A 12533-nucleotide genomic window follows, 5' to 3' on the forward strand; every position below is an offset into this window, starting at 1 on the left:
CCTCAGAGCTGGAGCCTGGGAGGAAAAAGCAAGAGAACAGCAGAAATTCATCACCTTTCACACGACAGAAGGATCAGTCGGCTCCTACCAGAGCCCGGCGAGGTTTCCCTCATTGAAAACAGGAAAGAATCACAAAAATAATTAGAGAGATTTCATCTCAGCCAGCTTATGAAAGCATTGACTTTATACACAACAGATTGGCAACAGCACAAAGATGGATGTGAAAGGCAAGAGCATTTGCAATGTCAGACAGATCAGAGACAGAAGCTCATCAAAAAATGGCCCAGGGCAGATGTAAGTTAAAAAAAGAAAAGAGGAGGAAAAGAAAGGAAAGGAAACGACCCTTCTGGAGATGAAAAATGTAACTCGTGCCTGTGACACCGTGATGTGCCCCCTCCTGCCTGCAGAAAGGATCCTTGGTGAAAACTCATCATCTCCCTGGGGAGATGTGGGTTAAAAAATTTCAATTACTGACAATTGCTCACTGTGTTTTGCTGCTTTCCACTAGCTCAGCTGGGAGCCTGGGAGCTGGTCAGCAGCAGGATTTAGGGGCCTGAGGACAAATGTCAGCTGGAGGATCCTCCGGTGAGCTCCTGGGGCCAGGGGAGGCTGTAATTGGAAAGCTCCAGGCGGCATTTCAGCAGAGCAAGCAGGGCTGCTCGTGCTGGGTTCGGCCAGCCGTGCAAGCCGGACCCTCAAAAGCATGATGAATAGCTCAACAAATGGGTGAAATGTTTTAAAGGAGGGGGGGCGGGGGGATGGGAAAGGACAGACTTCTCTAATTAGAAAAGAGGTTTGCACTTAGTCACCCAGCGCAGCGCCTGGGGCCCTAACTCCAGACACCGCTGCGCAAAGGCTGACAGCTCTCTCAGACACCAAGCTGTCAGCCTGGGCTTTGTAACCAGAGACGGTTTCCACGGAGGAAAACAACCTCTGTGCTCCTCACCCTTCTACACACGCACCTCCAGCAGGGAGGGCCAGAGCCCCAGCACAACCCCCTGAACACAGCAGCGCAGCTCCGGGGATGTCCGCCCCACGGCAGGTCCAGGGCAGCAGCTTAAGGCACTGGAGGTTCGCAGCGTTGATTTGACAAGTGAGACCAGCTCCAGTTCCGTGGGAACCATCGTTCAGAGCTCCCTGTTTCCAGGTCGCTGCCTTCGGAGTGCAGCTGAGGAGCTCCCGAGCCTGGGGATGCAGGTCCAAGCCAGGCTGGAGCTCCATGAGGCTGAATACGGCCCCTCTCAACTCAAACTCACTGGGAAGGCGACTCTTCTGCGGCAGCTGAAACACAAAAGGCAAGGACCAAGGATAAGCTGTAAGTTGCCGTCGTGATGAAGCTACAGGGAGCAGTGCCCTGCCCCGCACAGGCCAGACACCCAACAGATGGGCACCATAATCTCTGTCCCACCGCACAAGGAAGCTGCTGCAAGACCTCAGAAGTGGCACAAGCAGTTGAAATGCAATCTCCTGGGGCTTGCACCCTCCTCTCCAGCACGCCCAGTTTCTCCCAGTTGTTCCTCTGTTTGCAGTGGGATTGAGAGAAGGGCGCAGCAGCGGCCTCGCGATAAAGCGGGCACAAGCCCAAGGCAGTTAAAAACAGCATTGAAAACAGCAGAATGATGCCGAACTGCTGCACCAAAGAGGGAACATCACTCCGCCTGTGCCAGCACCTTCTCCAGGCCAGATCACAGCCAGAGCTGACAGCAGCAATGACATCAAACATGTCACCAGTTCTCGTGCTCTCTCTGGAGAGGTTTCCAGGCAGACTGAACTGTGTGAAAGTCCAGAGTCAGAACTGAGCTTTTTCCAGAGCTCTCAGCACTTTTTGCATCCTGGTCACTGAGGGACACGGGAGCAGGCAACGCTGCTGCCCTGACACCGCTGCTGCTGAGTTTGTCCTTCCAGCACCAGGAAGGTGGGTCAAGGTTTTGGACGGGGCAGTGCAGGGGGACAGCAGTGGGGCTACGTGCTGAGCCCTCACTCTTACAGAGCTGCAGGTGGGAGCCCGCAAACCAGCTGCCGCAGGGCACAGGGTGACTCTGGCAGCGGAAAGGGCGAGCAGCCTGCAAAAACAAAACCCTTTTACTCCCATGACAAATGCTCTACTTGTTCCCAGGCCTGGGGACTCAGCCATTCCGCGTCCCTTTCACGTGGCAGCACACATCACGTGAGAGCTCGGCACTTGCAGGGAAAGAACGGGAAACAGGGTCTATTCTGCTGCGCTGGAGCAGTCAGCTGGGCCTCCTCCCCTCCGGGGTGTAATTAGCCTCATTGAAGTGGGCTGGGACTGGAATCCCTCAGCCCAGCACCGAGGCCATAATCAGGCTGGTAGAGGAGGAAGAGAGGGCCCTCCAGCAGTCTGGGACAGGCTCCCATCCTACATCCAGGCAACGGAAGGGCAGGTCACGCCATGGGCACGTTTTAACCACTCAACGATGCCGCTTTTGGCCCGAGCAGAGAAGAACCACAAAACCATCGCTATCTTTTCCAAACCACAATGGAAAGCCAGCAGCCATAATGACGCCTCAAATCTCAGCTTCTATTTCAGCAGCATCAATTAGAGAGCTGCTCTTTTTGGATACTCGGTGGACTGCCAGCACACCAGCTCCCCACCGGTCACAGCTTGGCCAGCCCACCTGTCTGGGAGTGCACGAGACCGTCTCTGCCATCCCTCTGCTCCCCCAGCCCTGTGGAAGCAGCAGGGTCACCGTGCTGCACAGGGCGGGGAATTTTTATGGGCTTTGAGTTATTTTCTATTCATCTACAGCTCTAGAAGGACTAGAATAACACAGAGCTTATGTGTCAGGGTTACTCAGTACAGCTTTGGTCACAAGGCATTGTTGTCTGACTGGGTCCTCAGGGCAGGAATCGCAGTAACGACGCCTCTACTCACGCTTTACTGCCAGCAGTGTGTTCCCGTGGCAGCAGGCTACAGAGGTCACCAGGTATGGATGTGTCTCCTCCAACTGCACCGGCCTTGGGGTTCCCGTTTCCTCGTCCTTCCTGCCCAGGCGTCCCCTGGCTCCTTTTCCCCACGTGCACACCTCACCATCTGGAGAAGCATAAACACATCTTGCTGCATACAGAGCTCACCAGCAAACGCCTCCGAGCCCCCCAGTGCCATTCTGGGCTGTCTCCAGGGTCTGCCTTGGCCACAGCATGGATTACAGGCAGAGGAAAGCCAGATCCTGCTGCAGCCCAGGACACAGGGGCTTCAGCCTTACCTGCTCCAATGGCCACGGTGAAGGCATCCCCACAAGCCACGACGGTGACCTTCATTGCCTGGAGCCCCACAACCAGGTGTGGCACACGGCTGTTGCGGCCTGAGTTGGTGCCCAGTTGCCCATGCTGGTTGCTCCCAAAGGTGTAACACTGGCCAGAAGCTGAGAACAGAGAGGAGAAAAACAACCGGGTTTCAACTGAGGATGCACTGAAGCCCCTGAAGGCCGTTGCTCTCTGACATGCTGAACATCCTGCTCCACAGAGCTCCAACATCAAGAGCATGATGCCTCTTGAGCATCTGTGAGGCCTCTGCCCATGGGAACCAGAGGCAGGAGAACAGTGAAAACGTAGGTGTCCCCCTCAGGGATTTGGGCACACACCCCTCACCTGTGACTGCAGCTGAGTGTGCTGTACCGATGTCAGCACACACGATCGGCTCCTGGTTCAAAGGGGACGACTGGGCACACACGAATGTGGTGGCTTCTTCCACCTGGTCCTCTGCGGAAGGCTCCTCTGCTGAGCTGATCCTATCTAGGCCCAGCTTGTTACACCTGCATGGGGAAAAGCACAGTTTAGAGCTGGCTGAATGCAGCCTGGTACAGACACCCCAGAGACAAATCCTGCCCCAGCAGCAGGATGCTGGGAAGTAGGATCACACAGAGATGTTTTCTAGAGCCTCCTGTTCGCTCTCCCTGGGCTGGACAGGCTCAGGAAGCTGCGGACAAGCTCTGGAGCACAGACCTTCACTCCCTTACCTGTTGCTCCCACAAGCGAGAATCTGGTTCTTCACTGTGAGGACCATGGAGGAATCGATGCCGCAGATGACCCTCTGAGCCTCGTGCTCTGGGGGGACTGTGACCTGCTGGGGGGAGTTGTGGCACTCCAGGGTTCCCAGCCCAAGCCGACCTGGCAAAAGGAGCAGAGCGGGACACAGCTGATGGCAACACACAACCTGAGCACACTCCCATGAACAACGGCATCGACATAGAGCCCAGCCTGGGACCCATCACCAGGAAAAGCAGCAAAACCCAAAGCGCGGGGGCCCTGGTATGCGGCGAAGCAGCTGAAACTCTTCCACACCCACCTAACCAGGCACATCTGGAGAGGACTGCGGGCAAGCGGGGCTGGCGAGGGGAGTGGGAACAGGCAATGGAAAGCACAAGCCCTGTTTTGCAAAGCAAGACATCTCTTACCATTATCCCCCCTGCCCCAGGCAAACACTTCCCGTTCGTTGGAAACCGCCAGAACGTGAGATGCGCCACAGGCCACCTGCACCATCTCATAGCCCAGCAGGGCCTCCACGATCTTGGGCTGGCAGGGGAAGAGCAGCAGCCGTCAGCCGAGACCTCCCAGCCTGCCCGGCTGCTCCCATCCCTCCCACCGGCGCCCCCAGCCTCAACACAAGCGCTGGCAGCATCCCAGTTTTCATCCAACACAAACACCAGAGAATTTGGCTTTTTTTTTTTTGTTCCAAACAGTCTTCAAAGGGTTTAGAGACTACGTGCACACAGCACAGAAGATAGCACAAACATCTCTGGGGCGGAAGAAAGCAGCCAGCGCAACGGTTTGGAGAGGGAATCAGCCAAAGGGTTGGGATTCGCCCCCCTGCTCACGCGGGGAGTGCCAGGGGCTGTTAACGCACACTCTGAGCAGGCAGGGGCTTGGTGCAGGGTACGCTGGCTGAAAAGCTCTTGTGCAGAGGAGCTGTGAGCTATCGGCTGCATATTCGTTAGGGTGGGGAGAGGCCAGGATCTCTACATTTTGCCCAAGCCCTGCTGTGACCTGCTGTTAGATCTGACACCTCGCCACAGCGAGCCTCATTCTCATTATCTTCTTCAAGTGAAAAGCACCATTTGTTGGGATCTGGCTGCTGCTCCCAACTGGTCTCCCCTCCCCAGCAATAAGCACTGAGCAGCTCAGCTCCGGATGGAGCAGGAACGAATGAGCCAGCTGACCACGGTGACAAATGGCACCAGTCCCTGGGCTCGGCTGGAAGCCATCGGCTGCTGCCACATCCGAGAGCAGGCGAGGAAGAAGCTGGAAGGGAGGAATGGGCCCTCAGCCCTGGTGTTCAAGCCAATCGGAAACACACAGCTCTTCTTTAAATACTGGCTCTTTTGAAAAATAACTTTTCTCAGTGAACCCTGGCAGCTGCAGGCCAAGAGTGAAGCAGGCAGGTGTGTGATTGGAGGCAGGCTCCAAGCTGGGAGCCTGCCAACAGCAACCACAAGGCAGCTCTTGACTTCCCCCACGCTCAAAGGGATCATTGTGTAGAGGAGGAGAAAAAAAGAAAGCGGCAGGTTGGGTGTTTTAAAACCCGCAGTGACAGGGAGAGGAGGGGGAGGAGGGTCAGATGCCAGAGCACGCCTGGGATGCACATCCTGGGAGCTGGGATGAGCCCGCTCACGTGCCACGAAAAGCACGATTCATCCTTTACCCTAGGGGGACAGCACGCCCACCACTCCACAACCAACCTGGCTTACGTCCGTGAAGTTTTCATGCCCCAAACAGCCATTGCTGCCGCTGCCGAAGGTCATGATTATCCCCCTATCTGAAAAAGCAGAAACAAGTCATGTTACAGGCACACGTGGGGCCCTGCAAGGCAGGCACAGCTTGTGGAGCTGGCCATGGCTCCCGGGACAGCTGCTCTGTTTGGACCCACTCTGACCCATAACTTGCTAGGGGAACCAGAGGCCTTCAGCGACCTTCCAGAGAGCAGCAGCCTTGATGTGCTGCGACAGCTCAGCAAACAAACAGCAGATGATAGGAGAGCGCTGAGATAACGTTATTGCAGCTGTGTACGCAGGAGCTGCTAACTCCACTGTCTGTCAAGGTGTTAAATACACAGAGGTGCTCACTGAGCAGCCGCCCAGCCAAAGAGTGGCAGGAAATGCCATGGAGAGGGAGGACAAACACATGCCTACCGAGTTTTCCGGGTGCATATCTGTCATTTGGTGCCATGATCCCCAGCAGAAGTGCAAACAGGGCTCCCACAGGACCATTGTGAGAGATTTGCTCCACAAACACGGCCTCGGACTGGTGTGTGCACTCCCCTCCCGCTTGGAATGCCTCCTGGCCCACTCTGAGATGGCTCCAGACCCTGCCTGCCTATGGCTGAGGACAACTGGCCATGCTCATGGTGACTTCTCTCCACAACACCAGTCACCGCTGGTCACTGCTTGTGTCTGTGTCACACTCAGAGTACATGACAGAAAAAAGGCTGAACTACCCTGATGCTCCTCACACTGCGGCCCTCACTGTACAGGCCAGTTCTGGCTGCAGGTGACACCAGCACAGCCAGGACAACAAACAGAGATTTGTGGCCCTCCCCAAACCAGACAGACCTTTGGGAACAAGTTGACCAGTATGGCATCATAGGAAGACCATGCCTGCCATTTCTGACCCCCACCTGATGCTACAGGTCACAAAGGCCTTCATGTCACCCCAGTCCAGTGCTCCTCTCAGGTTCCTCTCTGATCTGGCTCCCCAGGCCGTCACGCTGCGTTTGCAAAAGCAGCTGCCAACCCCGACGGGCTGGGACTCAGCCAGGAGAAGGCAGGAGGCAGCGGCTCACCTGTGAGGCAGGCTGTGAAGAGATCACCGCAGGACACGTGTTTGATGGTCACACCGGACTGTCCCTCCAGAAAGCGGGACACAAACTGAGGCTGGAGCTGCTCAGTGGCTCCTGGGAGAGAAGGGCCTCCCGCAGCACCCATGGGGGGAGCCTGGCGGAGAGAGGCCATGTCAGCTTCTGCACCTCTGCACAGCAAGAGCGGGGTTGGAGAACGCGGATGAGCCCCTTCCCACAGGCTCAGAAGTGTCACCTACACCCTGGACGGGACTGCGGTCCTGGGGCACACGGTGGTGTAAAGAGAAATGTCTCCTCCTCAGGAATCACACCCCCGAGGCTTCCACAACCACTGCCTGCCCCAGGCTCCCCGTCACTCACCTCCCACATGATGAGCCGCCCCGATTTGGTGACCCCGGCCTTCTGCGTCCGTCCAGCAGACACCTGCACAACCTCGGTGTTGAGCATGGGCAGGCGGAGCGGGGTGGTGATTCCGCTCCCCCAGGTGTAGATGGATGACAGTGGAGGAGGAATTCCTGTCCTGGCTGAACCGCCTCGAACACCTGCAGGTCAAAGAGAAATCATCAACATGGATCCCCGGTTCTCCTCAGGAAAAGAAACAACACCAGCCATCCAGGGGCTGCTGGGGAACTCCCAGCCAGGGCTGAGAGAAGCACATGGGGAAAGCTCCTTGTATTTTATCCCAGAAATGAGGGAAGCAGCAACACAACAGGTCTAGCTAATTGTTACCAGTGCCACTTGCATTGCCCTGTGCTGGGACATACCCCCTCAGCACCCCCAGAAACTTGATTCAAGGGTTGAAAACCCAGAGACCTGCTTGGTCCCCAGAATCACAGTGCCTGTGGGCTCCTCCAGGACTCAGGGAAGGTGATGTCTCTTAAATTCCTCTCTCCAGAAGCTCAAGTGCCTTCCTGACCCCTGACATCCAAGGAAAAGCATCCTTCCCAAAAGAGCTGTGTTGATCACACCATGCCAGGACTCACCCCTCGGCCTGGCGCTGCTCACTCGTCCCCCTGTCCGGCTGTGGGTCACTGTTGGCACTGGAGCCAAGGGTTTTTCAGGCCTGCCAAACCAAAATCCAGTCCTTAATATCAGCTCAGCCCCAAAGGTCCTGCAGAGTCCTGGATCACAGAAGGTCCGGGGAGAGCTACAGCATAAGCCACAGCTGAATAGCCCGAAGAATTACCTCAGTAGGTGCTTTGAACCACCTGAGAGAGGGGAGTTGGCATCAGTTTGCTTCCCCCTGAGCTCACAACTCTCTATTCACTGTTACTGCCACAACAAGCCCACACCTGCCGTGGCCCCGAGCCACAGGGCCACGCTCAGCCCGCAGCAGCTGCACGTTGGGTAACGCAGGAGCTGCACGGGGACAACACTCTTTTCAGAGCTCACAACGGAGACAGTGAGCCCGTCAGACATGTCGTGTGCTGTGGCAGCCCCTCTCAGGGGACATTAAGGTGGCAGTGTCACTTGCCTTCTCATTTTGACACTGCCCACGTCAGTGTAGAGGTTCAGAAGGGGCCGAATGCAGATGGCTTGAGCCATGATCTCATTCAGCTGGGGCCGCTTAGAAGGATCCAGGTTCAGCATGCTGAGGATGAGCTGGCGCAAGTCGGGGCTGTATCTATCCGATATTGGGGCAAACGTCCCGCTCATGATCTTCAATACTAAGGCAGGAAGATTCTGGAGAGAAAAACAAGAGAGATACATACAGTGGCTGGGTGGTCAGAGGCCAGGCCAAGGAGCAACAAGTTCTCAGCCTCTGTCTTCACACCTTCAGGCTCAGCGAGAAGAGGGATCCAAGCACACATTTTCACCTCTGTAAGAGGCCACAGCTCCCTGTGTTTAGTGTAAACCATACATCCCTCTTACCGCAGCTTCGAAAGCCCTCTTGAGGCTGGCGAGTTCGTACAGCACACAGCCCAAAGCCCAGATATCGCTCTTCTGGTTGTAAGGCTTCCCTTCGCAGAGCTCTGGGGAGATGTAACACGGAGTTCCCACAACCTAGCAGAGACAGAAATCCGCCGTGATGCTGTGAAACTGGGGCAGGGAGGTGGAAAGAGAAAGGTTCAGTTTAGAGCCCAGTGCGCAGCCTGGCTAGAGCACCACCAACCAAAGCTTAGTGGAGCTGGGCTTCTGTTCCTCGGTGTCAACGTCTGGCTGACAATCTCACTGAAAAACAGGAGGATTTGCCTTTCCAGAGACCTCCCTTGCACAGAGATTACCTCTAATTTTGATCCTATCCGCATGAGAGCATCAGAGCCCAGAGCAATGAGAGTGATATGAATGTCTAGTCAGATTAGACTAGGTGGGAAATGGTGCTGAAGTCTCAAGCAGAAAGAAGAGATTACAACAAAGCAGGACAGCAGAGCACAGGCAGGAATTCAGTTGCCAAATATGTGTCAGACAAGCCTGCAAATACCATCCATCCCCTCTGACAGCGGGAGGAACCTTGTCTACCCTTTACCAGTGGGCCTAGACACTCCATCCTCTCCCAGGCGTGGGCAGGCAGATCTTTCCTCACCTTTTTGCAGCACACAGAGCTGCAACAAACTTGGGCATGAAGACATCAGCCCATATAAACTCCAAGGAGCAAAGCAGCATGTGAAACATGGATGTGGCCTACTGCAAGTGGGCTACATCCAGCCTCGCTGCCTACAGCAGCTTCCAAGAGACTATCATGAGACAAGTCCAGAATTTTGGTCAGCAGTTCCCTTGCAAAGCCAGACCACTCACCGTGTAGGCTTTACTCTTGCTGCTCAAGATTTTCGAGATACCAAAGTCTCCGATCTTGACAATCATGCGATGTTTGTCCAAGAGGATGTTCTGAGTCTTCAGGTCACGGTGCAGGATCTGCTTGGTGTGCACGTGGTGAAGAGCCAGGAGGATCTGCACGAAGAAGTGCAGGATGGTGTCCTCGTCCAACAAGGAGTTACAGCGCTTATGAATAAACTCAGCTAATGTGCCCCCTGAAAAGAACAACAAAGGGGTGTCAGCAAGGGTGGCTGCACAGGGCAGTGCAAACCCGGCCTAAAAGCTGCGGAGAATTAGCCACAGATGTCTTAACAAGCCAAGTGCATGGGAAAAAACACAGCCTGGTGGGACACGCAGCACCATCCTCCAATGCTCCCGGGACCGTGCGGAGAACAATAGCTGCACAGTTGGTGGGACAAAGAAACAGCAAAAGAGAAGTTACTGTTGACATAGTGTCAAAGGCAGCAGGAAAAGAAACGCTAAAATTACAGCTCTTGGAGAAGGACATAAACCTCGATGGCAGAACAAGATAAGCCTGTTCTGCACAAGAGAATTCTTGCAGTCCGAGAGGCCACGTGGCACTGAGAGGCCCCTGTTGAGAAGGGGAGGTCCAGGTTCACGTCTCAGGCACAACTTTTAACGAACCCTCATGTAAATGTTGATTTCATCTTAAATTCCACAGCAAATCTCATTATAAATCACACCTTCCCACACAGAGCTGTGGGACCAGCAGCGTGGCCGAGAGCTGATCAAGAGAAATGTTTGTGAAATGTAAACCAAGGGCAGATAGCAGCACGCTTATCAGTGACAGAGGTGATAGGAATCTCTCTGCTTCTGACATGATTAGCAGGTGTAAAGCAGATTATCACAGAATCACACACCAGTTGAGGGTGGAAGGGACATTGGGATGTTCTCTGGTCCAGTCCCATGATCAAGCAGGGACACAAAGAGCTGGTTACAAGGACCATGACCTGTCTTTTGAATATCTCCAAGGATGGTGACTCCACATCTCTGGGCAACCTGTGCTAATGATCAATCACTTGACTCAAAATCAACTTGGTGCCCACCAGGACCCTCAGATCCTTTTCTACAACGTCTGTTGTTCCAGACACACGTTTGGACTCTTTGGTGGTCCAAGGTGTGGGATCTTTACCAAAATCACAACACAGGGCCACAGCAGCCTGACCCAAGGAGAGCTGATGGCTCGGCATCCCCTGGACCTGTTGAGGAGATCAGGGCACACCTGGGGCATATTCCATGGCGATCATGAGCGCTTTGTCCTCCAGGAAGTTCTCGTAGTACTCGATGACGTTGGGGTGGCTGAGCAGCTTGAGGACCTGGCACTCGTTCTGCGCCGCCAGCCGCTCGTCCTTGCTCATCTGCTCCACCGGGATCTGCTTCAGGATCACCAGCTTCTGGTCGGCCTTGCGCAGGCACAGGTGCACGATGCTGTGGGATGGGGACAAGGCCTCAGCAGTGGCGGGGGGACCACAGGGCCTGGCCACCACCCTGTAGTGACACACGGCGTCTGCACCCCCCCTCGCCATGGTATCAGGGCCTGCAATCCACACACCCCCCGGGTGTCACACACCCAGTGCCAGGCCACCCTATCGCCATGGAAACAACCAGGGCTTGGACCCCCCCCCCAGTCCAGGGTGCCACACGCCGGCTGACCTCCCCGTTGCCATGGCGACAGGGCCCGTGCGCCTTGTTGCCATGGTAATGGGGCTTGCGCTCTCCCACCCCGCGGTGCCACACAGCCGGCGCTCCCCACACACGCGTTGCCACGGTTAAAGGGCTTCGAGACCCCCCTCAGTTCCCCCACGCCCGGTGCCACGGGGCTGCCCTCACCCGAAGGCCCCTCTCCCCACCACCCGGATCCGCTCGTATTTCTCCATCACCGCCCCGGCCGGACCCGAGCTCCTCCTGTCTCCATGGAGACACTTCCGGGAGCCGCTACGGCGGCCGCGGGCAGACAAAACACGGCGGGCCGCGCTCGTCCCCAGCATCGTTCGTGTAGGGGCTGCGGGGGGATGGGGCTCGGCCGGGAGAGCGGATGATGCCAGCCCAAGGCATCCCCCAGTTTCATGGGGAGCCAGGTCCCCTTGGGCAGCACCTTGGGAGGGGGGTTTGGGGTGCCCTGGACCTGCCGTCCCCAGCCTTGGGGGTGCCAGCAGAACGCCCCGCACCCCCAAAGAGCGGCAGTGCCCGCAGCAGCCTCCTGCCCCACAGCCCCGAGCCTGGGGCGCACCCATCCCGGGGGGCTGTGCTACCGTAAGGCCAGGCACAAAGGGCCCAGGTCCCCTCCCTGCCCCCCCAACCCGCTTTAGACCCCCAGGACCACGATCACCCCTCGAGCCGGCCAAGGGGGCATCGATAGCGCGGAGGGGGCTCTGTGCCCTGCACACAGAGGTGGCTGCTCCTGTCCTGGAGCGGGGACAGCGGTGGCAGTGCCACCCCCAGGCCACGTGGCCATGCTGCCATCTAGCGACACCCAGCCCGGCCACCGCGGGGCGGGGGGGTCAGCCAGAGCCCGGTGCCCCGCACTGGGGGACAGCGATGGGGCAGGGCCCCCACATGGGAACCAGCCGTGCCCACAGAACCGGCCTCACCCCGCTGCCACGCTGATGTTCGGGGGCACCTGCTTTCCCCACCTCGCCCCGGCCCCCCCAAGTGTCCGTGCGGGCTGTGGAGCTCGCTGCGCACACCCAGGCGCTGCACTCCCAACCCATTTATTCACCATTTTTCCACGGCACGCTGGTTTCCCGGTATCCCCACCGTGCCAGGCGCCACCATCCCCCCGGGCAGCCCAGGACAGATGTGCGCGGCCCACGCCAGCTGTGCGGTACCGGCACAGATGTGCAGGGCACAGCACAGCTGCGCAAAGCGTTGTGTCCCCGCTCCTGTGCTGCTCGGTGCAGACGTGCAACGCCCTGCACGCGTGCAACACCGGGCACCCACGCGTGCA

General features: G+C 56.9%; 1 protein-coding gene across 1 annotated transcript; it reads right to left on the reverse strand.

The window, feature by feature from the left end:
• Window positions 1–1233: 1233 nt before the first annotated feature.
• Window positions 1234–11463, reverse strand: NEK8 (NIMA related kinase 8; the record flags this gene model as incomplete). The annotated part of the gene is made up of 15 exons (XM_080357122.1): window positions 1234–1281; window positions 2894–3052; window positions 3225–3383; window positions 3610–3773; window positions 3978–4128; window positions 4416–4533; window positions 5697–5773; window positions 6797–6947; window positions 7172–7353; window positions 7795–7874; window positions 8286–8494; window positions 8684–8815; window positions 9548–9780; window positions 10809–11014; window positions 11417–11463. The coding sequence occupies 15 exons, from the start codon at window positions 11461–11463 to the stop codon at window positions 1253–1255; spliced, it is 2097 nt and encodes a 698-aa protein (XP_080213248.1). The 3' UTR covers window positions 1234–1252.
• Window positions 11464–12533: the final 1070 nt, after the last annotated feature.

The sequence above is a fragment of the Nesoenas mayeri genome, assembly GCF_963082525.1.
Source record: "Nesoenas mayeri genome assembly, chromosome: 20".
NCBI lineage: Eukaryota > Metazoa > Chordata > Aves > Columbiformes > Columbidae > Nesoenas > Nesoenas mayeri.